This window comes from Ceratotherium simum, chromosome 3, assembly GCF_057802395.1.
Source record: "Ceratotherium simum simum isolate JZ-2026a chromosome 3, ASM5780239v1, whole genome shotgun sequence".
Lineage (NCBI taxonomy): Eukaryota > Metazoa > Chordata > Mammalia > Perissodactyla > Rhinocerotidae > Ceratotherium > Ceratotherium simum.
Genome location: NC_141902.1, coordinates 40430216 through 40457408, shown reverse-complemented (window position 1 = coordinate 40457408; position 27193 = coordinate 40430216). Strand labels below are relative to the sequence as shown.

The 27193-nt window shown below is 50.8% G+C and overlaps 3 protein-coding genes across 8 annotated transcripts in view; 2 read left to right on the top strand and 1 right to left on the bottom strand.

Moving 5' to 3' along the window:
• Window positions 1-1512: 1512 nt before the first annotated feature.
• STRC (stereocilin) lies at window positions 1513-17728 on the top strand. The gene is made up of 29 exons (XM_087429072.1): window positions 1513-1558; window positions 1854-2651; window positions 2741-2765; window positions 3518-4772; window positions 5768-5830; window positions 5928-6038; window positions 6210-6376; window positions 6572-6758; window positions 6887-7002; window positions 7260-7392; window positions 7747-7929; window positions 8189-8227; window positions 8410-8577; window positions 8741-8806; window positions 9280-9408; window positions 9717-9775; window positions 10578-10701; window positions 10815-10927; window positions 12776-12911; window positions 13313-13509; window positions 13709-13799; window positions 14011-14167; window positions 14841-15010; window positions 15639-15794; window positions 16189-16331; window positions 16523-16671; window positions 16932-17029; window positions 17126-17273; window positions 17472-17728. Exons 1-29 carry the CDS (start codon window positions 1513-1515, stop codon window positions 17558-17560), a joined length of 5316 nt encoding a protein of 1771 aa, XP_087285198.1. The 3' UTR covers window positions 17561-17728.
• A 107-nt stretch (window positions 17729-17835) lies between these two features.
• Window positions 17836-24354, bottom strand: CKMT1A (creatine kinase, mitochondrial 1A). Of its 5 annotated transcripts, none has more exons than XM_014780657.2 (10): window positions 24049-24354; window positions 22991-23176; window positions 22153-22351; window positions 21855-21950; window positions 20932-21153; window positions 20699-20784; window positions 20454-20577; window positions 18646-18780; window positions 18304-18429; window positions 17836-18094 (listed from the first exon to the last, which is right to left on the bottom strand). In XM_014780657.2, the coding sequence occupies exons 2-10, from the start codon at window positions 23137-23139 to the stop codon at window positions 17978-17980; spliced, it is 1254 nt and encodes a 417-aa protein (XP_014636143.1). In that variant the 5' UTR covers window positions 23140-23176; window positions 24049-24354; the 3' UTR covers window positions 17836-17977. The 5 variants fall into 5 exon arrangements, with proteins under 5 accessions (XP_014636143.1, XP_087282550.1, XP_087282551.1 ...); XM_087426424.1 differs by having other exon boundaries at window positions 24063-24354; XM_087426425.1 differs by lacking the exon at window positions 24049-24354 and adding an exon at window positions 23855-23872.
• A 2220-nt stretch (window positions 24355-26574) lies between these two features.
• Window positions 26575-27193, top strand: part of PPIP5K1 (diphosphoinositol pentakisphosphate kinase 1) — a 40611-nt gene continuing 39992 nt past the window's right edge. For both annotated transcript variants that reach the window (XM_087426383.1, XM_014780644.2), the window contains exon 1: window positions 26575-26606. The gene's annotated coding sequence lies outside the window, so the exon portion shown is untranslated. The remainder of the gene's footprint in view (window positions 26607-27193) is intronic.

The following is a 27193-nucleotide window of genomic DNA, read 5'->3' as shown; positions in this document are numbered from 1 at the left end:
AAAAAAAAAAAAAAAAGGGAATTTATTATAAGAGGTTTGGTATAGAACCAAGGGCAGAAATTCAGGTGGATTGCAGGATGGGCTGGAACCAGGAGCTAGAAAACTTTGGGAACCCAGGCCATATTCTTCCTCTGCTTCTCTTCTCTGCTCAGACTAGATATAGTATCTTTGATGGCAAAGGGAAAATATTGGTAAAGGGTTGCAATAGATCATTTCACTGGTCCCAACTTTTGACTCGCCTTGGAAAATCCTAGCACTGCCCTCAACTCCTTTTGTGGCCTGGGCCAAGTCACTCTATGTCTTTAGGCTTCAATTTCCTCATTTATAAAATAAGAAGTTTTTACCAGAGGATTCCTCAGGTCCCTTCCAGCTCTAAAATTCTATGATCCTAAGTGAGCCTTCTAGGGCAGAAGTGCTTTAATAATGGATTTGAACATATGGGTTTAGGGGATAGAATAGAGAATGGTTCTAAGGAAAGAGGGACAGAATAAAGGTTTAAGTGGAGCCTCAGTGTTGAATTACTGTTTAGAACTGGTGTCGGGTAAAGGCCTTTGGGAATATATAAATGGGGGGGCAGAAAAGACTTCTCACCTTGACCGGACCAGATTATTTTGAATGGGGTCTCTCTGATCTATGAGCAGTTCTCTTCTCTCTCTCTCTCTCTCTCTCTCTCTCTGTCTCTCTGTGTATATGTATATATATATATGTGCATGTATGTGTGCATATGGGGAGTAGCCCTCTTGCACAGTGATTTAATCTGGTTTATCTCTTTTCTCAGCTGAGAATTTTCTGTAGGGCTTTCACCTAGGCCACAGGAAGAGAGCCAGGAGGCAAACCCAAACATTTGGATGTCCTAAGGAGCAAGTCACACCTCTTTGTGTCTATTTCCTTATCCATAAGATGAGAGGTTTGGTCTATGTGATCTCTGAAGTCGTGTCCAGCTCTTAACATTTTGTGGTTCTGGGTACTGAATCAAAAACAACTCTCCTCTTCCTGAAAGCTCCATCCTTGGACCAGACCTTTGTCTTCATTTCTATTCTCTGTTTATACCTGGCTGCCCAGTTCCTCTCTTCTGGGCCCCGTTTCTTTCTTGATTCCCTCAACTCCTACTTGCTTTTTAGCTCCTTTAAACAAAAACACTTTGTATTTTTCTGTAGAGCCCCTAGATTACACCCTGGTTCTCCAGTTCTCCATCTCCATATCTGACTGCTCCTGTCTGCATCCTGGCTCCTAACTGAAACTATCTCCTTCGATTCCTCCAAGGACCCCCTGGGACTCCCTATCATTCATCCCTCTCACAGAAGCACACCTTTCTCCAAAGCCAAAGGATCAGGTATTCAGTGGCTCAGGTGGCAAACCTGCTGTCAGGTTACAGATATTGTTTCCTGAAAGACCACACTACGGTGTCAGTGGAGACTCAAACTGCCTGCAGGGCCCTGCTCTCACCTGGCTATCCCACACAAGGTGAGAATAACCAGAACTCACCTCTAGTACCAGCACTCACCTGGAAACATGGCTCTGAGCCTCTGGCCCCTGTTGCTGCTGCTGTCCTGTGCAGGTGAGAGGAACAGTGAGCAGAGCTGGGGACGAAGGGGATGGTTGCTGGAAAGAGACTTAAGAGTGCGGACATTAACTGGTTAGATAAAAGATAAAGCGGCAAGGAAGAGGAGCAGAGACTGGAGCTAAGGGAAAAAACAAGGGTTAAGACAGTGGGCCAAGGCTTACTGTAGGCTGATGAAAGGGACTTAACACACCATCCCCTTCACCACATCTTTAGATCCAGGCCAGGACTGGGCTCCAGGGCAGGGCTGCGTTTGGGTTCTAGGCTCTTCCCCTTTAGTGACCTCCCGTTTTTCTCCTTACAGTGACTCTGGTCCTTACTGGGCCTCAGTCCCTGGACCCTGGTCTCTCCCTCCTGAAATCATTGCTCTCTACTCTGGACCAGGCTCCCCAGGGATCCCTCAGCCGCTCACAGTTCTCTGCATTCCTGGCCAACATTTCTTCTTCCTTTGAGCCTGGGAGAATGGGGGAGGGACCAGTGGGAGAGCCCCCACCTCTCCAGCCCCCTGCCCTCCGGCTCCATGATTTCCTAGTGACACTGAGAGGCAGCCCGGACTGGGAGCCAATGCTAGGGCTGCTAGGGGATGTGCTGGCACTGCTGGGACAGGAGCAGACGCCCCGGGACTTCCTGGGGCACCAGGCAGGGGTGCTGGGTGGACTTGCAGAGGTGCTGCTGGGAGCCTTAGTTCCCAGGGGGCCCCCTACCCCTACTCGGCCCCCATGCACCCGTGATGGGCCCTCTGACTGTGTCCTGGCTGCTGACTGGTTGCCGCCTTTGCTGCTGTTGTTAGAGGGCACACGCTGGCAGGCCTTGGTGCAGGTGCAGCCCAGTATGGACTCCACCAATGCCACAGGCATCTATGGGAGGGAGCCAGCCCCCCACTTTTTGCAGGGTCTCTTGGGTTTGCTTACCCCATTGGGGGAGCTGGGCTCTGAGGAGGCCCTTTGGGGAGGTGTGCTGCGCACAGTGGGGGCCCCCCTCTATGCTGCCTTCCAGGAGGGGCTGCTCCGTATCACTGACTCCCTGCAGGATGAGGTCTTTTCCATTCTGGGGCAACCAGAGCCTGATGCCAATGGGCAGTGCCAGGGAGGTGAGTGCTGCCAGGTCCAGGACTGGGCTGTGGCAGGGCAAGAAGTGGTGAGATTCGGGTAGTCCTCTTCCTTACTCTTTCCTCCCTAGGCAACCTTCAGCAGCTGCTCTTATGGTAAGTAACAGGAGAGGAGTTCTGAGGGATTGGGCCTGGGATGTTATCAGCCTCCAGAACAGAAGAGCAAGCTGATGGGAGGAGTGTGGCTTAGTGGTTTTAGAGTATAACTGTCTGGGTTGGTGTCCCAGCTCTGCCTCTTTCTAGCCATGTGACTTTGGGCAAGTTACATTCTCATTCTGTGCTTCAGTTTCCCCATGTGTGAAGTATGGATAATATTAGCTTTTGCACAGTTGTTGTAAGGGATTAAATGAGTTGATACTGTATGTGTAAACCACATAGAACTGTGCCTGGCACATAGTGCTTAATAAATGTTAGCTAATAAAGTTGGGGCATGGAAAGAAAGGACAAGACTGGATTCCTCCACTCCTTACTATTTCAGTACAACAGAGCCAGAGCAGTTAGACACATTCAGTTGCTGGGCAGATTTCCTGATATAAGGCCAACTGAAGACTGTGTTTAAGCTGCCTAAAGGCATACAAAGAAAGGAAGAAGAAAGGGGCCTGGTGGACAGAAGGGACTCCAGTTGGGCTGCTCCTGGGTGATTTTGTGCCTTGGTAGGACAGATCTCTCTCCCTTTTCCCCTATCCTAGTACTTAAACCAGTAATACATATACTCCCAGGGACCTCACTTTTGGAAAGGCCCATGCTTGCCACCCAACCCCCTGCAGGGCTCTGGGCCAGGGTCAGAATCTTCAATTGGAGGAAATGTAAACTGACCAGATCCTGCCTGCTCCCCTCTCTGCACCCAGGGGCATCCGGCACAACCTTTCCTGGGATGTCCAGGCGCTGGGCTTTCTGTCTGGATCTCCACCCCCAGCCCCTGCCCTCCTCCACTGCCTGAGCACAGGTGTGCCTCTGCCCAGGGCTTCCCAGCCCTCAGGCCACATCAGCCCTCGCCAACGGCGAGCCATCTCTCTGGAGGCCCTCTGCGAGAACCACTCAGGCCCAGCAGCACCCTACAGCATTTCTAACTTCTCCATCCAATTGCTCTGCCAGCACGCCAAGCCTGCCACCCTGCAGCCCCCTCCCAGCACCGCTGCCATCTGCCAGACAGCTGTGTGGTATGCAGTCTCATGGGCACCAGGTGCCCAAGGCTGGCTACAGGCTTGCCATGACCAGTTTCCTGATCAGTTCTTGGAGGCAATCTGTAGCAACCTCTCCTTTTCAGCCCTGTCTGGCCCCATCCGCCGCCTGGTAAAGCGGCTCTGTGCTGGCCTGCTCCCACCTCCCACCAGCTGCCCTGAAGGCCTGCCCCCTGTTCCCCTCACCCCAGAGATCTTCTGGGGCTGCTTCTTGGAGAACGAGACTCTGTGGGCTGAGCGGCTGTGTGGGGAGGCAAGTCTACAGGCTGTGCCCCCTAGCAATCAGGCTTGGGTTCAGCATGTATGCCAGGGGCCCACCCCAGATGTCACTGCCTCCCCACCCTGCCACGTTGGACCTTGTGGGGAACGCTGCCCAGATGGGGGCAGCTTCCTGATGATGGTCTGTACCAATGACACCATGTATAAGGCCCTGGTGCCCTCCTGGCCCTGGCTAGCAGGCCAGTGCAGGATCAGTCGTGGGGGCAATGACACTTGCTTCCTAGAGGGGGTATTGGGCCCTCTTCTGCCCTCTCTGCCACCACTGGGACCCTCCCCACTCTGCTTGGCCCCGGGCCCCTTCTTGCTTGGCATGCTATCCCAACTGCCACGCTGTCAGTCCTCTGTGCCAGCCCTCACCCACCCCACACGCCTACACTATCTTCTGCGCCTGCTGACCTTCCTGCTGGGTCCAGGGGCCGGAGGGACTGAGGCCCAGGGGATGCTGGGTCAGGCCCTGATGCTCTCCAGTCTCCCAGACAACTGCTCCTTCTGGGATGCTTTCCGCCCAGAGGGCCGGCGCAGCGTGCTGCGGACGGTCGGGGAGTACCTGGCACAGGAGGAGCAGCCAACCCTACCGGGCTTTGAACCCACTGCCAGCCCCAGCTCTGGTATAAGCAAGATGGAGCTGCTGGCCTGCTTCAGTGTGAGTGATCTGTCAAGCTGAAAGCTTCCGGAACAGGGGGAAGGGCCTGCAGGAGAATTTTCTAATACTGAAGGGCAGTAGTATACTGCAGTGGTCTAAGCACACAGCTCTGAAGTCAAACAGGCTTGGGTTCACATCTTAGTTCTATGATGAATCTTGGACAAATTATTTAACCTCTCTGAGCAATATTTTTCTCATCTATAAGTGGGAGACAATAATGGTGTCACTCTTTTAGGGTGGCTGGAAAGATTATATGAGATGATACGTGCTGTGGGCTTAGCATTGTGCATGATACATAAATATATAATAAATCTTATCTCATTATTTTTTCTGACTCTTTGACTCCCCGCCTTTCTGCTCCAGAAAGGAAAGGGATCAAGTTAGAGGGCTCTAATTCTGTGCCTAGAGAGTAAGAAATGGAGGCTGGCAAAATATAGGAAGATAAGGCAGAAGTGAGAAAAATTCAGGGTGACTATAAACCAGAAGACTTGATTTCTAGGTTCAACTATGCCACAAATTAGCATGGTCTTAGGAAAGTCATTTAATTTAGCTTTTCTGGGCTTCAGTTTCTTCTCTATAGAGTGAAGGGGCTAGAATATGTGAATACCATCATTTATTCTTTCACCATTATTCAGGCCTGTTATGTGTAAGGCCCTTTGCTAGGTTCTGTAGGGTATATAAAGATTCCTGTTTCCATGTTAGGGGCCTCCTTTCTCAAACCCTGGGACAAATGAAATGGAATTAGACAGACTCATAGTAATTTGGTTCAGATCTACAAGTATTTATTTAGCCCACTATGGATCTGGCATGGGAAAGATATAAGAGAAGTTAAACACATGGTCCCTGACCTAAAGGAGTTTACTCTCTGAGAAGACACACATAGTAGCTTCAGATGAAGGAGAAGCATCCTAACAAGTGGAGTTGGAGTGCCTAGGGAAGCTGCAGGAGGAACGGAGGAGACACCTCTCTTGGCATCTTGTCTGTCTCCCCACTAGCCTGTGCTATGGGATCTGCTCCAGAGAGAGAAGAGTGTTTGGGTCCTGCAGATTCTAGTGCAGGTAACAGATGGAGGGGCACATGGGTGGACTGGGTGACAGCTGTGGCCTGAGGTCCCTGCCCAGTGAGGCCATACCTACCATGACTTCCTACTCTCAGGCATACCTGCACATGCCACCGGAAAATCTCCAGCAGCTGGTGCTTTCAGCGGAGAGGGAGGCTGCTCAAGGCTTTCTGACGCTCATGCACCGTTCCTGGGCCCAGCTGCAGGTGGGCGTAGAGGGAAAGGGGAACATGGGTGGAGGAGGAAATCTAGGAATCAAGAGCACCTGGAACCTGGTGTGCAGGGGGCTTGCCCTAGTGGAAGGAGGAACTCGAGAGAGGAGATGGCAAGGATACCGAGCATCTCCAGAGCCAGCATCCCTTCCTGTGCTCCCACAGGTACCACCATCTGAGGAACAGGCCCTGGGTCGCCTGACAGCCTTGCTGCTCCAGCGGTACCCACGCCTCACCTCCCAGCTCTTCATTGACCTGTCACCACTCATCCCCTTCTTGGCTGTCTCTGACCTGATGCGCTTCCCACCATCCTTGTTGGCTAACGACAGCGTGTAAGGACCTCGCACCACTCCTCCTGATTCTGTCAGGGTCAGGCCAACCCCACCTGCCTAAAGCAGTCCCTTCCTGAGCTTGCCTTTATTAAAACTAGGAGAGTCTCCTTCCTGTCTATGACAGCAGGGCTGCAGAGAGGCAGGGGACAACAGTTTGGAACAGGGCCAAGAGTTAAGACCCATTGCTCTCCCCAGCCTGGCTGCCATCCGGGATTACAGCCCAGGAATGAGACCTGAACAGAAGGAGGCTCTGGCAAGGCGACTGCTGGCCCCTGAGCTGTTTGGGGAAGTACCTGCCTGGCCCCAGGAGCTGCTGTGGGCAGTGCTGCCCCTGCTCCCCCACCTCCCTCTGGAGAACTTTCTGCAGCTCAGCCCTCACCAGGTATGAGAATGATCCTCTTCACTTGACTAGCCCATCTTCTGCTAGGTGGGACAGGAGTCAGTGGCGTGAGCCCCTCCCAGCAAGTGTCCCACAGTAACCCCAACACGAGCTGACCCCCCCCATCTCAGATCCAGGCCCTGGAAGATAGCTGGCCAGCAGCAGGTCTTGGGCCAGGGCATGCCCGACATGTGCTGCGCAGCCTGGTAAACCAGAGTGTCCAGGATGGAGAGGAGCACGTGCGCAGGTGAGTGTTTGTGGGATCATTGATCAAGGCCAGAGTGGGGGAGAGACATGTACAGCTGCCATGGTGGGTTGGGGTCCTAGGAAGGTAGGGGCAAGAGACTAAGCAGTGGCCCCAGGCAGTATAGGGCTCCAGGAGAGAGGCCTATCTATGGTGCTCACATTTCCTAAGTCAGAGTGCCTACTCCATGTACCCATATGGTCCCTGCCTTAGTACTAGCCTCGGTGACCACATGAAGGCCAGCTTCATGCCCTCCTCAGGCTGGGCCCCCTCGCCTGTTTCCTGAGCCCTGAGGAGCTGCAGAGCCTGGTACCCTTGAATAATCCAATGGGGCCGGTAGAACAGGGGCTGCTGGAATGTGCGGCCAATGGGACCCTCAGCCCACAAGGACGGGTGAGCCCCTTGGCACAGGCCTATAAGACTCCAGGCTTTCCCTGGGTCTGTGTGACTTGCCCAGTCATCTCAACCAAGCTTGAGCACAATGGTCCCACCCCTCCCCCCACCTCTACCACCTCCATTACTTACTCCATGGTCATTCTTATCTGTTACCTCCTCTTCCTGACCCTACCCCATCTAGTCTATGACACCCCAAACATACCCTTTGACATCTTGAACCTAATCTATACCTGTCCCATCCTTGGTTCCAAGCCCTAGCCCAGGCCCTGGGAAATCCAGATGTGGGATTAGGGAGGAGGTTTAAGGTTCACCTGCCTTTCCTCTCCAGTCCCAAACCTTCTTTGGTCATAGGTGGCATATGAACTTCTGGGGGTGTTGCGTTCATCTGGAGGAGCTGTGCTGAGTCCCCGGGAACTGCGGGTCTGGGCCCCTCTCTTCCCTCAGCTGGGTCTCCGCTTCCTGCAGGAACTGTCAGAGCCCCAGCTCAGAGCCATGCTTCCTGCCCTGCAGGGAACCAGTGTCACACCTGCCCAGGTGGGCCTCTCTCACTCCTTGCCTCCACCCTCCACCCCCTGGGACCCCAGCCAAGAGAATTACATTCAGGGATACCATCAGCCCCCCTGAGGTCTCCTTTTCCTCTCTCCCGAGGAGGATTTCCTCATCCCCCTTCCTCAGATCAAGAAGAGCCCAGAGCCAGGCTGGTCACTGGGGGTGGTAGAGAGGGAGCTGGAAGTTTTGCAGGGCAGGCCCTAGGGATCTGAGAGCTGTCATTTCCTGTCTCATCCCACCCTAGGCTGTCCTACTGCTTGATCGGCTCCTCCCTAGGCACGACGTGAGTAGCAGCAACTTTTCAAGATCCTCCAGAAGTCTCTGGCCCCCTTTCCCTGGTTCCTGTATCTGCCCCTTCTTCCCTCTCAGGTCCCCTCTTACCTGCTGCCTTGCTGTACTGTGATTGTTGTCTTCCCCACCACCCTGCCCCTCTTCTTCAGGCCTCTTGTCTCTCTTGCTTCCCAGCTGTCCCTGGAGGAACTCTGCTCCTTGCACCCTCTGCTGCCAGGCCTCAGCTCCCAGACACTCCAGGCTATCCCTAGGCGAGTTCTGGTTGGGGCCTGTTCCTGCCTGGCCCCTGAACTGTCACGCCTCTCAGCCTGCCAGACCGCAGCACTGCTGCAGACCTTTCGGGTATGAGAGTAGCAGGAAGGATGAGACAATCAGGGATGTGGGCTCTGGTTGGGAGGGAGGCATCTTCCCTGTGGCCAGGGAGGGCCTCCCAAACCTCCCCACTTCCTTAAACACACACACACACACACACACACACACGCACAAATTGCCAATTCTCATGCAGGTGAAAAATGGAATTAAAAACATGGGTACAACAGGTGCCGGTGCAGCTGTGTGTATCCCTGGTCAGGTACGTGTGGGATCTCCTGACTAAATTCCTCTCCATGTCCCAGGGCAGTTTCACATGGCTGGTGCTGCCTCACACACTCCTCCTGCAGTGGCCCTGCGAGTTCAGGATAGCTCTGTGCCTACCAAGACATTAGCAGCTCTCCCCAGTTCCAGATGCAGGACAGCATGACCCACACTGTCCTAGAATGTCAAAGCCAGAGGGTCTGAGAAATCTTCCAGGCCAACTACCCCGCTTTCAGATAAAGAGACCAAGGCTCAGAGAGGCTAAGAGATCTATCTCAGGTGCCTAAATAGCAGCAACACTTGACCACAACTGCCTTTAATGTGAGGGCTCTCAGATGTGCATTGCTATAGTAGCCATTCCACCCTTATCCTAGCTTTGGTCCCTTCCTGCCCCCATGGTTCTCCTTCTTCTCTGAGGGCTGCGTCCAGACCCTCTCATCTATCACTACACTGCTACACCATCCCCACCAGCGGCCCATCCCCACCACCTGGCCAGACTGCCTGCTTCCCCTGCTCCCACTAAAGCTGCTACAACTGGACTCTGTGGCTCTTCTGGCTGACCGAAGGCGATACCGGGAGCTGCCCTGGTCTGAGCAGCAGGTAATTCTCCCCATTTACCCCAGAACTCCCCTCTTTCAATATGTCCCATCTCCTTTACCCATCCCTCAGCCCCCATTAGGCTCCTTATCCCTAGAATCCCTTATAACGTGACTTGCTTTGCCTTTTCTTTTTCCCTCCTCCATATTCCACCATTTCTCTCTCTCTCTCTCTCTGAGAGAGGAGTGGGCATTTGGGAGAGTAGGAGGCTGGTGGGACCCACAGGGTAGAGAGGCAGAACTGTCCAAGGCATCTTAGGTCCTTGGGCAATATGTCTGCTGGGAAGCGGCTGTTCTTTCTCTCTCTTGTAGGCACAGTTTCTCTGGAAGAAGATGCAGGTGCCCACCAACCTTACCTTCAGGAATCTGCAGTGAGTAACTTATGTTGAGCAGTGAGTTTAATTCAACTAACATTTTTGAGCACTTACCATGTGCTCCATGGTAGTGTGCCAGGCACCATGTGATATGCAATGGAGGATACAAGGATGAATGATGCCCATACCAACCTGTGGGCGTTCTCCTGGTTCCTCCTCTACTTACCCTCCTGCCCTTAGCACCACACCTATCCTGACTGGATCTAAGGGATTCAGAAGACCCGGGTTCAGATCCCAGCCCTGTCACCTATTTGTGATCTTGGGCAAATTATTTAACCTCTCTATACTTCAGTTTTTTCTTCTGTAGAAAAGGAATTAAAATGGTACCAACCTCATAGGTATTTGTTATGAAGATGAAATGAGATAAGGCATATAAGGTACTTAACACAGTGCCTGACCCAGTGTAAGCTCCCAATAGACATTTGCTGTTATTAGTTAAATCCAAAGTGACTTCAGAGCCACTGGCCAAACAGGAGTAAGTAAGTATCACCTTACCTCCACCCACAGTGAAAGAATCATGGGCTTCAGAATCTGAAGACATGGCTCCAGACTCAGTTTACCACCTTTCTAGTAGAATGATGTTGGGAGTGTTACTTGACCTCTGTAAATCTTTATTTTCTTCTCTGATAAACAGCAATGATGTTGTAGGGAGCCAATGAGAACATCTATGGAAAAACATTTCTTGAACTGTAAATTACCATGAACAAACATCTGTACTTGTGTTTAGAATGTTGATATCAAGGAAAAGACAGGCTGTGGCATGTGTTGAACGAGCATCTACCCACTCGCACACCCACAGGGTTCTGGGCACCCTGGCAGGGGGCATGTCCTGTGAGTTTCTGCAGCAGATCAACTTGATGGCAGACTTTCTTGAAGTGGTGCACATGATCTATCAACTGCCCACTGGGGTTCGAGGGAGCCTGGTGAGAGGGGTGCTTGGGCATTAGTCGGAGCAGGGAGGCAGGGACCCTGGGTACAGAACCCAGCCCCCATGCTCAGCTCTGTCCTGATCCTGCTTCCCCACTCTGTCCCACAGAAGGCCTGTATCTGGGTGGAGCTACAGCGGAGGATGACAATGCCAGAGCCAGAGCTGGCAACTCTGGGGCCAGGACTGAGTGGGTTGGACACCAAGCTACTCTTGGACTTACCGTAAGTGCTATGACTGGAGATACTGGATGTTCAGAAGGCTCAACCTGGGATAGAAGATCTGCACTTAGGCAATGCCCTAGAGGTGGTGGTTTTCTGTCTAGTGGCTTCTTGACATCAGTTATAGCCCAAAGCAGATGATTCCATTCAAAGTTGCTCTATGTATTGACTGGCTCCCAGAACGTAGTCCCAGCGTAGGAAAGCTGAGGGTGTTCATACTGTGATGTGACCTGCCAAGCACTCTTAATATAACCTGGGCCACATTAATAGAGATAGAATTTCTGCAATGAGGGTAGAGGGAGATATAGAATATCTGAAATGAATGAGTCCAATTCAGCCCTAGAGGATTTTAGTCTTCTTAAGGCACTGTGCTCTCAGTGTCTTCAGAGGAGTAGATAAAGAGAAAATGTATGAAACATGTGATAAATGTTTTCAAATACCCCAGGGGCTATCAAATAGAAAATACATTGGCATGTTTCTGAATGGCCCCATTGGGCCATGACTAGGACCGATGAATGAAAATCAGATTTTTGTGCAATATAAGGAAAACTGAGGTATTGAGTTCCCAGCCATTGAAGCTATTCAAGCCTATGCTGGATGATCCCATGGCAGGAATGTTGTAGAGCAGATTCAAGTATGAGTTGTGGAGAGAGAAGACTAGATGAACCTAAGGCTCCCCCTAACCCAGAGCTTCTTAATGAGTATCTCACTCATAGGCTTCTTTTCCCGTTTTACTCCCATCCCTATCCCATTGCCATCTGAACTGTAAGTCAGAGTAGGAAAAGGCTGGTGTTAGTCTTCCTGGGGATGAGGTGATGGTAAAAACAGTTGACTCCATCCTTACATTTTTATAGGCCTTTCCACAGATTTTGGCTCTTGTACTACTTGGCCCAGTTCCAGAGTTGGCAACCCTAGATAGAGTACAGGATGTCACTTCCGATTTCTGGGCTAAAGGGCCTTTTTTTTTTAATGCCATTCAAATCTGTTTAAATTTATTGGTTCTTGGAGATAATTTAGAATCCAAAGGACCTGGATGAGGTGAAAGATCCTGGGCCATGAGTTGGCAGACTTGAGTTCCTCATTTGTGAAGGAGGGATAAGAAAAATACCTATCTTATCCCCAGATTTTGTCATAAGGATCAAATGAGATAATACCTAAAAGAACTTTGTAAATTGTAGAGTGCTATACAAATGAGGGAGGACCTTTTCACAACAAGTAGAGGAAGGGTGGCACTGTGGAAAATTGGGAGTAAGACCCCACCATTGGATCTCTGTGAACCTTAGTTTTTAATGTATAAAACGGCTAAAAATTTTCATGATACTTAATATTTGGGGCTTTTGATTCCATTAGATGGGGTAGGATTGTTTGTCATTTCTTTTCAGGAAGACTAGAACTATGTCACTTGCTTTGTTCTCTCCCTTCAAGCAATATGGTGGGAACTCAATCTGGGGCTGTTTATTTTTTTATTTTTTTATTTTTGTGAGGAAGATCGGCCCTGAGCTAACATCTGCCAATCCTCCTCTTTTTTTTGCTGAGGAAGACTGGCCCTGGGCTAACATCCATGCCCATCTTCCTCTACTTTATATGGGACGCCGCTACAGCATGGCTTGACAAGCGGTGCACCAGCGCGCGCCCGGGATCCGAACCGGCGAACCCCGGGCTGCTGCAGTGGAGCGCGCACACTTAACCGCTTGTGCCACCGGGCCGGCCCCTGGGGCTGTTTAATATCAGTTTTTGTCCAGGGCTGCAGGGTTTGGTCTGGTGTTACCTCCTGTCTGGGTAATGTGACATTCTGTAGTCCCTTCTCAAGTTGGCTCAGTTTCCAGTGCCCCTGTTGTCAAATTGCTATAGGGTTCGGTTGATGGACAGACTATCCAATGAATCTATTATGTTGGTGGTGGAGCTGGTACGAGGAGCTCCAGAGCAGCTGCTAGCACTGACCCCACTCCACCGGGCAGCCCTGGCAGAGAGGGCACTACAAAACTTGGTAAGAGTCCACTATACCAAACTCAGAGTTGCCTCCTGGGCAATTCTTACCCCTCGGATAATGCTCTTTGTCTTCTAGGCCCAATCCCACACTTTTGCTGCCAAACAGGTTCTTGTCTACAAGGTCCTAGCCCCTAGATCTTCCTCTGGGTTCTATTCCTTGATAAGCTCCTTCATGTTTCTTGTCCACATCCCTTGGAGTCCAAGAAATCCCTTGGATTCCACTTCCCAGTCTTTCTGCCTGCTGCTATCTGGACTCATTGTTTAAGAAAGTGAACAGTGGTAGTGGGCATCATAGGGTCTTGAGTTGGGAGCTGGAGGGAGGGAAGGTCAAAGGTCTTGGTGTCTTGATCAAAGAGTCTGGTCTCCTGCATTGTCCCAAGGCCTGATGCCCCTCTCCAGGCTCCAAAGGAGACAACAGTCTCAAGGGAAGTGCTGGAGACATTGGGCCCCTTGATTGGATTCCTGGGGATAGAGAGCACCCGACGGGTCCCCCTACAGATCCTGCTGGCCCATCTCAGTCAGCTGCAGGGCTTCTGCCTAGGAGAGCCATTTGCCACAGAGCTGGGATGGCTGCTGTCACAGGAGCCTGTTCTTGGGTATGGCCCTTTGGGAACTTCAGATTCTACCTTACCCTATACCCATCCTCTCAACCACCATCATCAGTGGCAGCCCATTCAATATGCTTGAAGTCCCTTGGAGCCCTGAGTCCCCAGTCCTAGTGTGTCCTCTTTTCCCCTTCCTTTTCCTCACAGTTCCCTCAGCATCTCAGCCCCTGATCTCCTTCCTGTCCCCCAGGAAACCAGAGTTGTGGAGCCAGGATGAAGTAGAGCAAGCTGGACGCCTAGTATTCACTCTACCTACTGAGGCTATTTCCTTGATCCCCAGGGTGAGGTGAAGGAACAGGGAGGGAGTAAGAGCAGAGAGGGGACTGCTGAGCTGGTTCTGGGGAGCTAAGGCCAAGGAGGTTGAGGGCAAAGGAGGTGAAGCCTGAATCTGAGAGAGACTGCTAAAAAGAGACAAGACTTTGGAATTACAGCTGCAGCAGCTGGCCCTGACCTGCCCAAGTCTCCCCACCCTCCCTTTACCTTCTCACATAGGAGGCCTTGGGCCCAGAGACCCTGGAGCGGCTCCTAGAGAAGCAGCAGAGCTGGGAGCAGAGCAGAGTCGGACAGCTGTGTGGGGGGCCACAGCTCGCTTCCAAGAAAGCAGCCCTGGTAGCTGGGGTTGTGCGGCCTGCTGCAGAGGATCTCCCAGGTGAAACTACCTAAATACTCATACATCTAGCATGATGTAAAGGAGAGAGTATCCAACAATGAAGTCAGAAAGTCTGGGCTCTAGGTGTGTTGTGTCCTTTGAGCAGATTTGCACACCTTCTGCTCTCTGGGCTTGGGTTTTCTAATCTATATAGCACAGGGATTAGAGGGACCCCTGTCAAGAGACCTTATCAAGGTCTCTTCTAGTTCTAGGGTTCTACGGCTCTTGGAATTTATAACCTCTTACATTTTTAGCCTAGGACTCCTCTTTTCCTGCTTTCTTATCCCTGTTAACAGTTGACAGCTCTAGGCTTGGCTAAGTGTGCAGCTGTCTGCTGGGAAGATGCTTAGGATGTAGGAAGGAGACACTGTGGGGCTAGGGACCTGGCTTCTAATCTAGCTTGTCATCAAATCCCTGGGTAACTCCCTCAGTCTTCCATCTATACAATAAGGGACTTGTCCTCTCCAGTCACTTGTTCTCATATCCTTCGAGTCCTAGAAATCTCACACTGTAGTGATTCCTTGACCCATTCTTCCCACATTTCCCTGTCTTCCAAAGGTTGGAGGGGTTACTGCATCTATATGTAATATATATTATATCTATATATACATCTATGCTCTCTGGGCATATTTTAATGCAACACTGACCCCCTGCCCCTGCCTTTCCCCTTCAGAACCTGTGCCAAATTGTGCAGACATACGAGGGACATTCCCAGCAGCCTGGTCTGCAACCCAGATTGCAGGGATGGAGCTATCAGACTTTGAGGACTGCTTGGCACTATTTGCAGGAGACCCAGGACTTGGGCCTGAGAAACTACAGGCAGCGATGGGCAAGGCAAAACAGGTTAGGCATGAAGAGGCCAATTGGGGTTGGAGGTGGAAAAACACGAGGAAGCTGGTTGGGTGGTGTGAGACACAAGGGAATGGATAGCTGGGTTATAGGTGGGGGAAATAGGAGATAAAAGAATTAGGGGGTTTTGATCCAGAGGAGGAAGTCAGAGGGGATGAATATTGAGGAAAGGAAGCTGGTGCAATGAGTAGAGGGCCTAGAGCAGTAGGCACTAAACTTTAGTGTGTATCAAAATCATCTGGGGAGCAGGTTTTTAAAATGCTGATGCCAGGGTCCCATGCTAGACTCACTGAAGAAGAATCTCTGAGGATGAGGTCTGGGCATCTGCATTTTAACAGGCACCCCTGTTAAGTGAGTGAGTCTGGTGCTCATAAAAGTTTAGAACTCGTAGGCTAGAGTCTGCTGTTCTTCCCTCTTGAGACTCTAGAGTCTTTCAAAAACACCTTAGTCAGAGGAACCTTAGTCCAACTCTCATTTTACAGTTGGAGAAACTAAAGACCCAGAGAAGGCGAGTGATTTGCCTACAGTTATGCAGCTAAGGTCAGAGGCAAGACTAAGACCCAGCATTCTGACTCCTAGTCCAGTGCTTTTTCCATTCACATTGTTCCTCTCTTTCTCCTAGTTGTGGGGCCCTCCCCGGGGATTCCGTCCTGAGCAGATCCTGCAGCTGGATCGGCTCTTAAGAGGTCTAGGAGAGCGGGAACTTCAGGAGCTGATCTTGGTGGACTGGGGAGTGCTGAGCACCCTGGGGCAGATAGATGGCTGGAGCTCCGTCCAGGTAACACCTTATCTCCTCCCTACCACCTTCCAATCATCCATCCCACATATCCAGGCCTCTGGCCATCTAAAGCCCAAGGAATTTTCTCTTGTGACCCTGCCTGCCTATTCTTTCTATCTTTTCTTAATACCCCAGACTAGCGGCCTTAGGAACTCTGATTTATTCACTCTGAGGCCCTGGACACATCATACTCCCTCCTGTCTCTTTTCCCTGAGGCTTCTTCTTTTTCTGTCCTTCTCTTTTTGGGATCCTCAGCTTACCCCATGGCTATTGGATCTTCAGGTCTATAATAATAAAACAATATAATCCAGTCACTTGTCACTTCCTCATCCATGAATTCAACCATGACTTCTCTCTTTATCCTGTGCTTCTCTCTTTATCACTGTCACCCCAGCTCCGAGTTGTGGTCTCCAGTTTCCTGCGGCAGAGTGGCCGGCATGTGAGCCACCTGGACTTCCTTCACCTGACTGCACTGGGTTACACACTCTGTGGACTGCGACCAGAGGAGCTACAGCATATCAGCAGTTGGGAGTTTAGGTCACCTGTGGAGGGGTTGTGTGGGTGGTGGTGCTGAGGTAAAGGTGGGCTCACTGGGGAGGGAAGGTTCATGAAGGAGTGGTCCCACAGAGGAAAGAACCCCACTTGAAGTCATCTCTACCCCTGTATCATGACCACAGACCCTGTCACCGTGGTTGAATCCTTCTCCCTTCCTTCCCACTCTTCCACAGCCAAGCAGCTCTCTTCTTGGGCAACCTGCATCTCCAGTGCTCTGAGGAGCAACTGGAGGTTCTGGCCCAACTCCTTGTGCTGCCTGGTGGTTTTGGCCCAGTCAGTAACTGGGGGCCTGAGATTTTCACTGAAATTGGCACAATAGCAGGTAGGGAGGCTGGGCCACTGCTGTTGCTAGTTGTCAGGGGTTGGTTTCCACACCACGGGTGGACTGGGTGGAGGACTGCTCTGGAATTCTTAAGGTGGGAGTCTGAGAAGGCGTTTAGGTAGGAGGTTGGAGATGTGTTGGAGAAGGTCTATGTTAGGGTACTTTGGGAGTAGTTGGAGGAGAAGTTCTGTAGGTTTGAAGAGAAAGGAGAAGACCAGTATAAGACAATGTTTGGATGCCCATCCTACTTGCTTCAACAGCTGGGATCCCAGACCTTGCTCTTTCAGCTCTGCTACGGGAACAGATCCAGGGCCTCACCCCTCTTGCTATTTCTGTCATCCCAGCTCCTAAATTTGCTGTGAGTATTGATGGACTGGGGTCTGGAGTAACCACAAGAGAACCAGGGCCCAATGGGGGCTACAAGGGATGCACCAATTCCTGCCCCCACCCCCAGGTGGTGTTCAGCCCCACCCAGCTATCTAGTCTCACCAGTGTTCAGGCTGTGGCTGTCACTCGTGAGCAAATGGCCTTTCTGAGTCCTGAGCAGCGACGAGCAGTTGCATGGGCCCAGCATGAGGGGAAGGAGAGCCTGGAACAGCAGGGTGAGTTCCCAACTGCACAGCTTGACCCTCCAAATCCTGACCCAGAATCTGACCCCTAACTTGGTGCTGGTCTGGTTCATAGAACCCACTCAGGGAGATCCCTGGAGTGAAGGGGTCTACAGGCAGATAGTTTCCAAGTATCAATGGCTCTTGAGGAGCAGAGTTATGATATTCTTTCCATTCTCTGTATCATTATAGGTCGAAGCACAGGCTGGGGCCTCCAAGACTGGTCACAACACTCCTGGGCCCTAGCGTTGACCATCTGCTTCCTTGGCAACCTGCTATGAGCCTGTCTCTACAGTTAAAAAGAAAGACTGTTGGGAAAGAAACTTTAAGTAATAATGAATAAAGTGCAAATGGAAGTGCATCCTAATTATCCTCAGGAAGCTGATGAGGAATATGCATAAAATGCTAATGCTTTCCACCTACCTGAGAATCAGTGTTCCTGGCGTGCCATATCTGGAGTCTCTCTCCATCATAAATAACCCCACTGCCTCTTTTCCTTTCTTGGAGGCTAATCCCTCCTCACCCCACGATTAGAAATAACACAGACAGCTGGAGCATAGCAAGGAGTCTTTACTAGGACGGGGCGGCGGGGGGGGGCAGTGGGGGGGTGGTATCCAGGGCAAGTAGAATGGACCACCATTAGAATGGGCAGAAGTTCTGGTTCTGGAGATCTTGAGTCATCTGCTGGGGACGGGGAGTTAATGCTTGTTGTGGATGAGAGGTGGAGGGATGCGGATATCCTGGCCTCTCTCCAGACGCCGTTCACAGTCAATCAAATAGTTTACTCCATCGATGACCAGCTGTACCAGCTCCACCTGAGGGACACTAACCCTTGATCTTTGCTTCCTACAACCTGAGTTTCTTCCTTTAGCACTGATTTGCCTGCTCTGGGAACTCATTTCCAGTTGCCTCCCCACTCAATCTGAATTTCATTTCAGATTCTATTACATTCCTGAGGCTCACCCTCATATGTCAACCCCCACAGACCTATACCTCTCCTCACTCTAATCTCTAAGGATCTCACCTCTGACTTGCCCAGTCGGTCCAAATTAGAGATGTCAAAGACGCTGCCTGTAGCAGCTGTGTCCACTCCTCCAGTACCACGCTTTTGGAGTCTTAGGTTCTCCAGGATCTTTGGGAAGCGGCTATCCTGGAGGTGCGACAGAGATTAGGGGCAGGGTCAATAGTGCAGAGACTGGTCCTACCTGAAAGACAAGTCTGAACCTACCTGAACCTGCTCAGAGCTGTTTCCCCTGACCCTTTAGCCACAATGTGTCTGGCTCCTTTCCAAAGTGCCCACTCCCTCCCATCCACACATAGCCACCTTCCTCACTCACACCCCTCTCTAACCCCACAACTCCTTTACTTTGCTTAGCAGGGGCAGTTTGATGTGCACTCCTGCCCGAAGTCCAGTGCCCAGGTTAGACGGACAGGTCAAGATGTATCCCAAACGCTCATTCCACATGAACTCCCAGCCACGCTCCTGGATCAGCCGCTCCACCTGAGTCCACAAAAATCTCTGTTAGTGAAAAGTCAGGGATATGTGGACCCTCCCCTAGCTAGACCCACAGGAACTCTAGAAATGTGTCTAGAACCAGAAACTTGGGGGGTGAAAGAATGACACTGCTGGGTTTTTTTTTTTTTTTGGTGGAAATGGTTTGTTATTATCATGCATACAAGGTAATTTTCATGTTGCAAGCCTATAATGATGAGATTGTGGAAAAGTATCTTGTGTATGGAAGAAGAGAAACTTGAGGGAACGATGCATTAAGGATGATCTAGCGAAATGAACGAACGGAGGTGGTAAACTGAACTAAGAAAAGATTGGTTATTCAATGAGCTCCTCTGCATGCACTGATTATCTTTGCTTTGCTAATGAGCTGAGAGCTTGGAAGGGTTCTTTCAGACAGAAAATGAGGGTGTAGGCTTTGCAACAGGAAGAGGCAAGAGAGCCTTCTGTTAGCTGTGGAAAGGGCACATGTGAGAAAGCAGAGAGAAAGGTGAAAACAGTGCAGAAGAGCTGGACTCATAGTTATGTCTGTGTGTGAGAAAGGTGGGCAGTGTGGGAAGGGTGTTTTTGTTCTACTTAAGCATCCTAATAATGAAAATGACTGTTAGAGTTAAAGAGATAAGGGATCTGCCAGAATGATGGAGGTGAAGACCACTACCTATTCATAGTTCAGAAAGAACCATGGCACAGATGGATATCTTAGATGCTGAACAAGGGGAAACTTTTCCATCTAGAATAATAACAGCAGTTAACACTTATTGAACTCTTACTATGGGGTGGGGCACTTTACATGCATTATCTCATTTAATCTCAACAACCTAAAATGTAGGAAGTCTTATTATCCCAATTTTACAGATGAGAAAATCAAGACATATAATTTAAAAAGTACTTCCCTACCCACTTATAGTCAGAATATGTTATCTATTACTTGCCAAAAACAGTAGAAACTTCCCAGCTAGAATCTAAAAGGAAGAGGAGCTCTCTCTGTTTACAAGTCCAAAATAGAACTGTATATATGAGAACATGCAATAAGAACTGGGTTCATGGGGATTTCTAATCTAGAATTGCATGTGGAGACCCAATCCACATAGATTGAGGATTCAGTTCAACCCCTCCTGTAGTGCCACACATTCTGGAACTTAAGCCATTCCATCCTCCACCTTCCCCGGTCTCTCTCTCGCTCTCAGCTTAAAACCTAGACATGATACTTTAGCAAGAACAACAGAATCCAGAGTCAAGGCCTCCCTTGGCTCAGAACTAGGTGGATACATTAGAATCATGAACACACCAATCTCTCACTCCCTACATGGATCCAGGCTCATACTTTTCCTTATCTGCACACTTTACCATCCCACACCCACACCCCAGGCACTGACCCACCATCTCAGTTATCCCTTCTTTGCATTATCTGGCAACTGCTTTATTTGCTTCCTTAGATTCCTGACATTCTCTCTCTCTTCCTATTCTTAGGGTGACCATATATCCTGGTTTTCCCTGGACAGTCCTGATTTATACCTATTGTCCTGGAGTGACTGATCATGATCCCTTTCACTATCAAAAGTGTCCTGGGTTGGTTGATAAACTATATGGTCAATCTACTTATTCTAGTTTTTGATTTTTCCTTATGTCCTCCCACCTAGTTCCCTTATACATTCTTCTCCAACCTCTTTGAGGCCTCGGCAGAATCTTTCAAACACTTTCTTCATGTTGCCACCCTTCTCCATGGAGATGACCCGTGTATGATCCTCCTCATTCACCCAGATCAAGAAGCTCTTCTCATTGTTGTGCCTGAGGGCAGGAGAGGGAGGGACAGGCATCAAGAGGCAGGGCAAGAATTGGGGGAGATAGAAAAAAAAAAAAAGACACTTATTGGGGCATGGGGACAAAAGAGGTAAGGTAAGTCTCATACCAGATTCCACGAGCATCTGGCCAGTCTCGAGCCATTCCTGCTGCAGTCAGCAGTGGGGATACAGGCTTATCAAATAGGAAGTGGTCCTGGAGAGAGTAAAGGGATTTGGGTTAAGAATCCTCACAGTAACCCCTGGGCCTCTCAGAGCCCATCTATCTCATCTGGCCCAGCCTCCCAGCTGACTCTTCTCTTCAGCTGCTCCCCTCACCCAACTCCCTGTCAAGGCCCCTCACATCAATAAGCTGCTGCTGCTCAGCCTCTGTCATCTCACTGAGCCGATAGTAACGCCCAGCCAGGTCACCCTTCAGGCCACTCAGTGCATCCACCACAACACGTTCCACCTCTCGTCGCTCTGCCCGAGTGCACGCTGGAGGTAGACTGAGTCCCCGGATACTTCGGCCAGTTCTGACTCTCGAGGACAATACATACCTCTCATCAAAGTAGCCAGAACGGATCTGGGGAATAAGAGAAATTAATGTAAGTCACCAAAACACACTGGGTGGGAGCTGAGGGCCTTGGGGAAGGAGAGACCTTAAGGACTAGAGGGGTCCTCACTGCATGCATGGGAAGGAGAAGCCCACTGGGCAAGCAGTACAATTTTAGGGGGCATTATGAGCCCTCCCCCAAACTGCCCACGTTGGGGTATGGTCATTCTTATCTACCCTCTCCTCTCCGTATCTGCTGGTCCTTAAGATACCATTCTTTCCCCACACCAAGACTAAAAGCTCAGCAGTATAATGACCGTGAGTCAGGAAATAAGGTGAAGGAATTGGAGAAACAGAGTGTTGTACATAAGGCAATGCAGATCAGAAGTGGAATTTTTTTTTTCTTGTGAGGAAGATCAGCCCTGAGCTAACATCCATGCTAATCCTCCTCTTTTTGCTGAGGAAGACCGGCTCTGAGCTAATATCTATTGCCAATCTTCCTCCTTTTTTTCCCCCAAAGCCCCAGTAGATAGTTGTATGTCATAGTTGCACATCCTTCTAGTTGCTGTATGTGGGATGCAGCCTCAGCATGGCCAGAGAAGCGGTGCACCGGTGCGCGCCCGGGATCCTAACCCGGACCGCCAGTAGCGAAGTGCGCGCGCTTAACTGCTAAGCCACGGGGTAACCGCTAAGCCACGGGGCTGGCCCCAGAAGTGGAATATTTAACTCACCTTGCTGGCATCCAGGTCAGTGGTGTGTTTCATTGTTCGGGGGTCATATCCATTGTGTCGCTCTTGAATCACAGGGTCAAACAGCTCAGCAAACACCTGAGGGGGAATTAAGAGGGAAAGAGTGGTTAAGGAGAGGGAATCCCTTCCCAGGCTTTATATGTGGATTGATTTCACTGGGTCAGAAAACGTGAGTATGATGGTCCAGTCTTAAGGGGAAGTGAGGGGTCTTTAGGAGGAAGGAGCTGGGATTACTGGGAAGATGAATTGGATCACCAGGGAAACTCTGGGGGCCCCCTACCTCATAGGTCTCCTCATCTCCAGCTACCATGCCCACAGTCTTGATGAAGGGGTGGCCGGGGTTGTCCACGCCAGTCTGGATACACTGATCTAGCGTCCAACCAGTGGGTGTGGTCTTGTCGCAGAGCCGGGCATAGACTGCTGGGGTCAGGTGACTGGCCATGCAGTTGTTGTGCTTTCGGAGGTCTGGGTACTCAGCGCTAGGGAGGGGGTACCCAGTAACCATGGAGGCAGGGCACAGGGGGCCTAGACCCAGTGCAGTCAGCTGGAGCTGTCCAGTTAGCCATGTCTGGCTTTGCTCCTTGGGAGGAGGGGAGATTTAGAGGGAGTCTAAACCTTGGTAATCTCATTAGGGACTTTCAGTGTCTATTCTTTCCCAACAGGTCTAGCTTCCTCTGGCAGGCTGGCTCAATTCCCCCAGATCTGTTCGGTTCTTTCCTCCCATGAACACAACATTAGGGATGGGGGAGGGGAAAGACTAAGGAGGTGAATTCAGGAAATGGGGGAGAACAGCAGGAAAAGGAGATGGAGGAGAGCGAAAAAGATAGTTCCTGGTCTCTCAATTAGAGATTTGGACAGAGTGGGTGCAGCCAGAACTCACAGGGCCAGAGCTGGTCTTGGGGGAAGGGACTGCGGGTCACAGGTCCCCAGGAATGCTTTCCCCTTATGGTTTTGGCTTCCACCCCCACCCCACTGAGGTCTCCAGACTGTACAGCGCCTCACTCCAGAGCCTTCGTGGTTATAGCCCTTCTCTGTTGCCCAGGTCCTCATCTCCATCCCCATCTTCGTTCCCATCACCGCCTGGCCCCCGAAGTCCCCCGCGCCTCACACACTGATACCTTGGGGGATACAACCTCCGTCGTTCACTGGCAGCTCGTACAGATTCCGGGCGGAGCAGAAACCCAGCGGCTAGAGATCCAGCTCCAGCCAAAGCCAGGAGCCTGAGCCCCGGGCGAGCGGACAGCAGACGAGAGAAGGGACCAGCCATGGCTTGAGGCTCCAGCTACGGAATCCCAGAGCAGGAGCTGGAGCAAGGCAGGAACGGAAAGGGAGGATGCAACTAGGCAGACTGAAGGCCCGAACTGGGTGCGAGGCCGGAGCCGAAATGGGGACCGGAGTGGAGGCTGGAGAGGAAGTGGGACCCGGTACCAACGACTGCAGGAGAGGCGCAATGAGCTAGCGGCGGGCGGGCGGAGGAGAGGGAGGACCAAGCCGCAGTCTCCAGGGGTGGGGCTCACGCAGGCCCCGCCTTCCCGCCTGCCGCCGCGCTAGGTGTGCGGGGGCAGAGGTGGGCAGCAGCCGCCAGGTAGATTAGGGGGACCGGACATTCACACGCCTAGGCCGGGGATGCGGGCCCACCTGGGCTAAGGCGCCCAGATTTCAGCACCAAGTAGAGGACAGCACCCAAGGGGACTAGCGAAACCCGAACACCCTTCCCCCAAGCTTCTCGGTTTAATCGGAAACCCGATTCGTCGCTCTGTGGGTGTAAAAGGGTGACATTGCCCAACCTCTTCTCTGTTTTCGGCCTGCCCCAGTCTTCCCAGGGGAGGCGGCCACGGAGAAACCACGGAATAAACACAGATACCAGAGGAAGACACCGAGAAAGCACAGAGTTAGAGGCAGACATTGGGAAAGACAACCGCTGGCTCAAGGTCACCTTTTCCTTAGAACCAGGAAGAGGACCAAGGCACGTCCCTTCATACCTGTGCTCTCCTTACAAGGTTGAGGAAGGAGTCTCTGAGAGGAATCAGGGAAATATTAACTCATAATCCATCGGTGCTGTGTTCCCCACCCCGACCTGTCCCCAAGTCTGAAACCCTGCTTTGTCCTGCTTCCACTTCTCATGATCCTCCACTTTTTTCCCCTCCTCCACCCTCCTCCCCATCCCCTACTTTACCTTTGATCTTTTACCTCGCGTGTCTTTTCCAGGCTCAGATCCGTTTGTTGTACACAGGACTCCCTCGGAGTAGCCTCTGCAAGCTTGCCTACCTGTTGGTTGCACTGGGCGTGGGGCTGGGGTTGGGCAGGGAATTGTTAGTTTCCTCTTCCTCCTCTCCTGTCTCTTCCCTCTCTGTAGCTCCCAGTTCTCCGGCTGGAGGGGAGTGTAAGGTGAGATGAAGGGTGTGGTGAGATCACTGGGTGTAGGAAGGGAACAGGCAGGCACAGGTTTGCAACCACCACATGTATTTCCTCCCTTGGCTCCCTAATGCTGTTTAATCTAGAATGTAAGGAGAAGTGGTGTCCAAGGGCATAAAGTCACCAGGGAATCTCCGCCTTCCTCTTGGTCCCCTCTCCTCCTCTCTCTCCTCTGATTTGAGAGGGACTTTGTTCCCACAGCTCCAAGTGTGACTTGGGTGTGGCTTGACATTTGTCCTGGAAGGAAGGAAAATGAATGTTGGAGCTGAAATAGAGATATGGGGCTTCATTATGGAGGGTCAGTTAAGGTGGGGTAGGCATGGTGGCATTAGTCCCTTCCCTCAGCTATCTTGGTGTACCCACAGACAGTAAGATACTTGGAAATCTCAAGAGAGAGTATTTGAGAAAGAGAAATTCCCTTCCTCTGGCCACAGTGATGAGATCTCGCCCCAGCCCTATACTCTCATTCCCTTCATTCCTCTCAGGAATCCTTCCTCAACCTTGTAAGGAGAGCACAGGTGTGAAGGGAGGCACCTTGGTCCTCTTCCCTTGTTTTCCTTTTCCTGCATTCCTCATTTGTGGGTATCCTTAGAAGCCATCCACCTCTCTTCTGGGTCCATCACTTAAACTCCTTCTTCTCCTGATAAGAGAGCAATTATCAGAGAATATCAGAGTTCTGCAGTTGGAGTGTGCTCACTCTTGGAGAGACAGAAAATGTTACCTGTGTTGTGGGGGCTCATTATCTAGGTTAAGGAGTAGCTATGAGTAAGCAAATATAATTACTTGGAATGGTGTGTATTTACCCAGATAAAGGAGGGAGATAATCTTCCAGAGCAGTAGGGTGGTTATTTGATTGAGAGAGTGGTTACTAAGATGAAAGAGGGAGGAAGCAGGAAGACAGAATTACAGAAGGAAAAACAAGACTTGCCCAGAGAAGTAGAGAAACCACTCAAGTTTGCAAAGTAGCTGCCCAAATTTGAATAATAGCTCCACTGAGCAAAGGTATGTATCTGTGTATTTTTCTTATTCCCTGTGAGTCCCTGATAGGCACATAATGTATTAATACTCATTTAAAAAGTTATCCCACAGCATATTGGAAGTAATTGATATATATATAGTATTTTATTTATTTAATAATACTTATCAATTATATTTAATATTTATAAAGCACTTTAAAATTACAAGGAACTCTTGTATGTATTATTTCATTGAATCGAATTGGATTGTTTCAGTGGATGACTAGAGACTGAGTCTACATTATCAGGGGGTTGGGAAGACAAGTTAATTACCTAGAGGATGGTTTAATAACTTGTTTGAAGGGTTGGAGTGGTGGAAGGGATATGAGCGTGCGCACGAAATAGGGAAGCATTTATTTCCCTTAAGGCCAGTCCTTAGAATCATCTCTATCTCATTTGGGAGGCCTTGGGGTCAGTATAATGAAGCACCTGACTGAAAAAGTGGTAAGATCCCTAAGGTTGCAGAGAAGAAACAGGGAACTTGGAACTGTGTTGACCAGGGAAACGTAAGTGAGGATGCAAGGATAACAACAATACAAACAAATACAAAATGCTTTCACATAATCAGTACCCTATGAGTTAGGTTTTTAATCCCACTCTCTTATAGTTGAGAAAACGGAGGCTGAGGGAAGTTCAGTGACTTGTACAAGGCTGTACAGCTATTAAAGGCAAGGCAAGGATTCAAACAAGTCTGGAGAGTAGAGAGCAAGCAGGGTGTGGAGATAGGACTCAACTTGTTCAGTCTCCCATGTCCATCCATTTTCTTGTCTCCTCCATAAATAAGTCTCTCTGTTTCTTCCCTTGACTTTCTGATCTGTTTCTCTTTGTCTCTGTTTTTGTCTCCAATCTCCCTTTCACTCCTCTACATCTGTTATCATTTTCAACCTACCTTAGAGAACCTACTGGATCTCTAAGGATATCATACCCGGCTGTATTTTACAAAACAAACAGAAGACTGGGTTTTGTCCTCACGGAGGTGCAATGGCACAAACTCTACTTCTCCCTCTGCATCTCGCTTTCCCCCCCTTCTTCATCTTACTGGATAGCCCCTGTCCAGAGCACGCATCTGGACTGTGGCGACGCAGTTAGAAATCAGAGGAAGGGGAGCATCAGGTTGCACTTCCTCCCCACAGCCACTAGGGGCCACTCTCCTCCGCGCAGAAGCGCCGGCCAACGCAGCCTGACTCTGTTGCCGGTGCGCGCCCTCCGCTGATTGGTGGCGCCGCAGAGAAGTCGCGCTTTGATTGGGCCGCTGTCAGGTGTCGCTGCCGGCAGGTTCGGCTGCGCGAACGCAGGGAGGCGGGTGAGTGAGGGCCGGGGGCCGTGGAGGAGTGGCTGGGGGCTGGGGGCGGTATCTGAGGGGGTGGGCTGGGTGGAGTGGGCTCGGTTGGTGCTGAGGGCAGTGGTTAGTACCGGCTAGGGGCAGCTTCAGAAAGAGACCCGGCGGAGAGGCCTCAATGTCAGCGCAGGGAGAGTGAGGCGGGGAAGGCGGGAGCGGGCAAAGGTAGTGGAGTCGGGATGGGAGAGCGATATTCGTGACTGGGAGCTGTGTGAGGAGAGGACAGGAGGGGTTCTGCGAGAGAGAAGATGGGCGTGTGAGGGTCTGCTGAGGAAAAGGGGTACTACGTGAGCAGCCGAGTCAGCAGCGGAGAGGGTCAGGATGGGGAGGTCTGTGTGAGGAGGGGTGGGAGTGGAGTCAGCGTGGAGATCAACTTGAGGAAGGGGTTGTTGCAGAGAGGAGAGAGAAGGTGAGCCTGGAGAGAGGGTAGTGTGAGGAAAGGTGGGATCTCAGGCAGTCTTTGTGGGGGATCCTTGAGGTTTCGTTATAAGTATGTTACCAAGTGTGGTGACTCATCTGAGGGTTTGAAGGACTATTTATTGCTGTGGAAT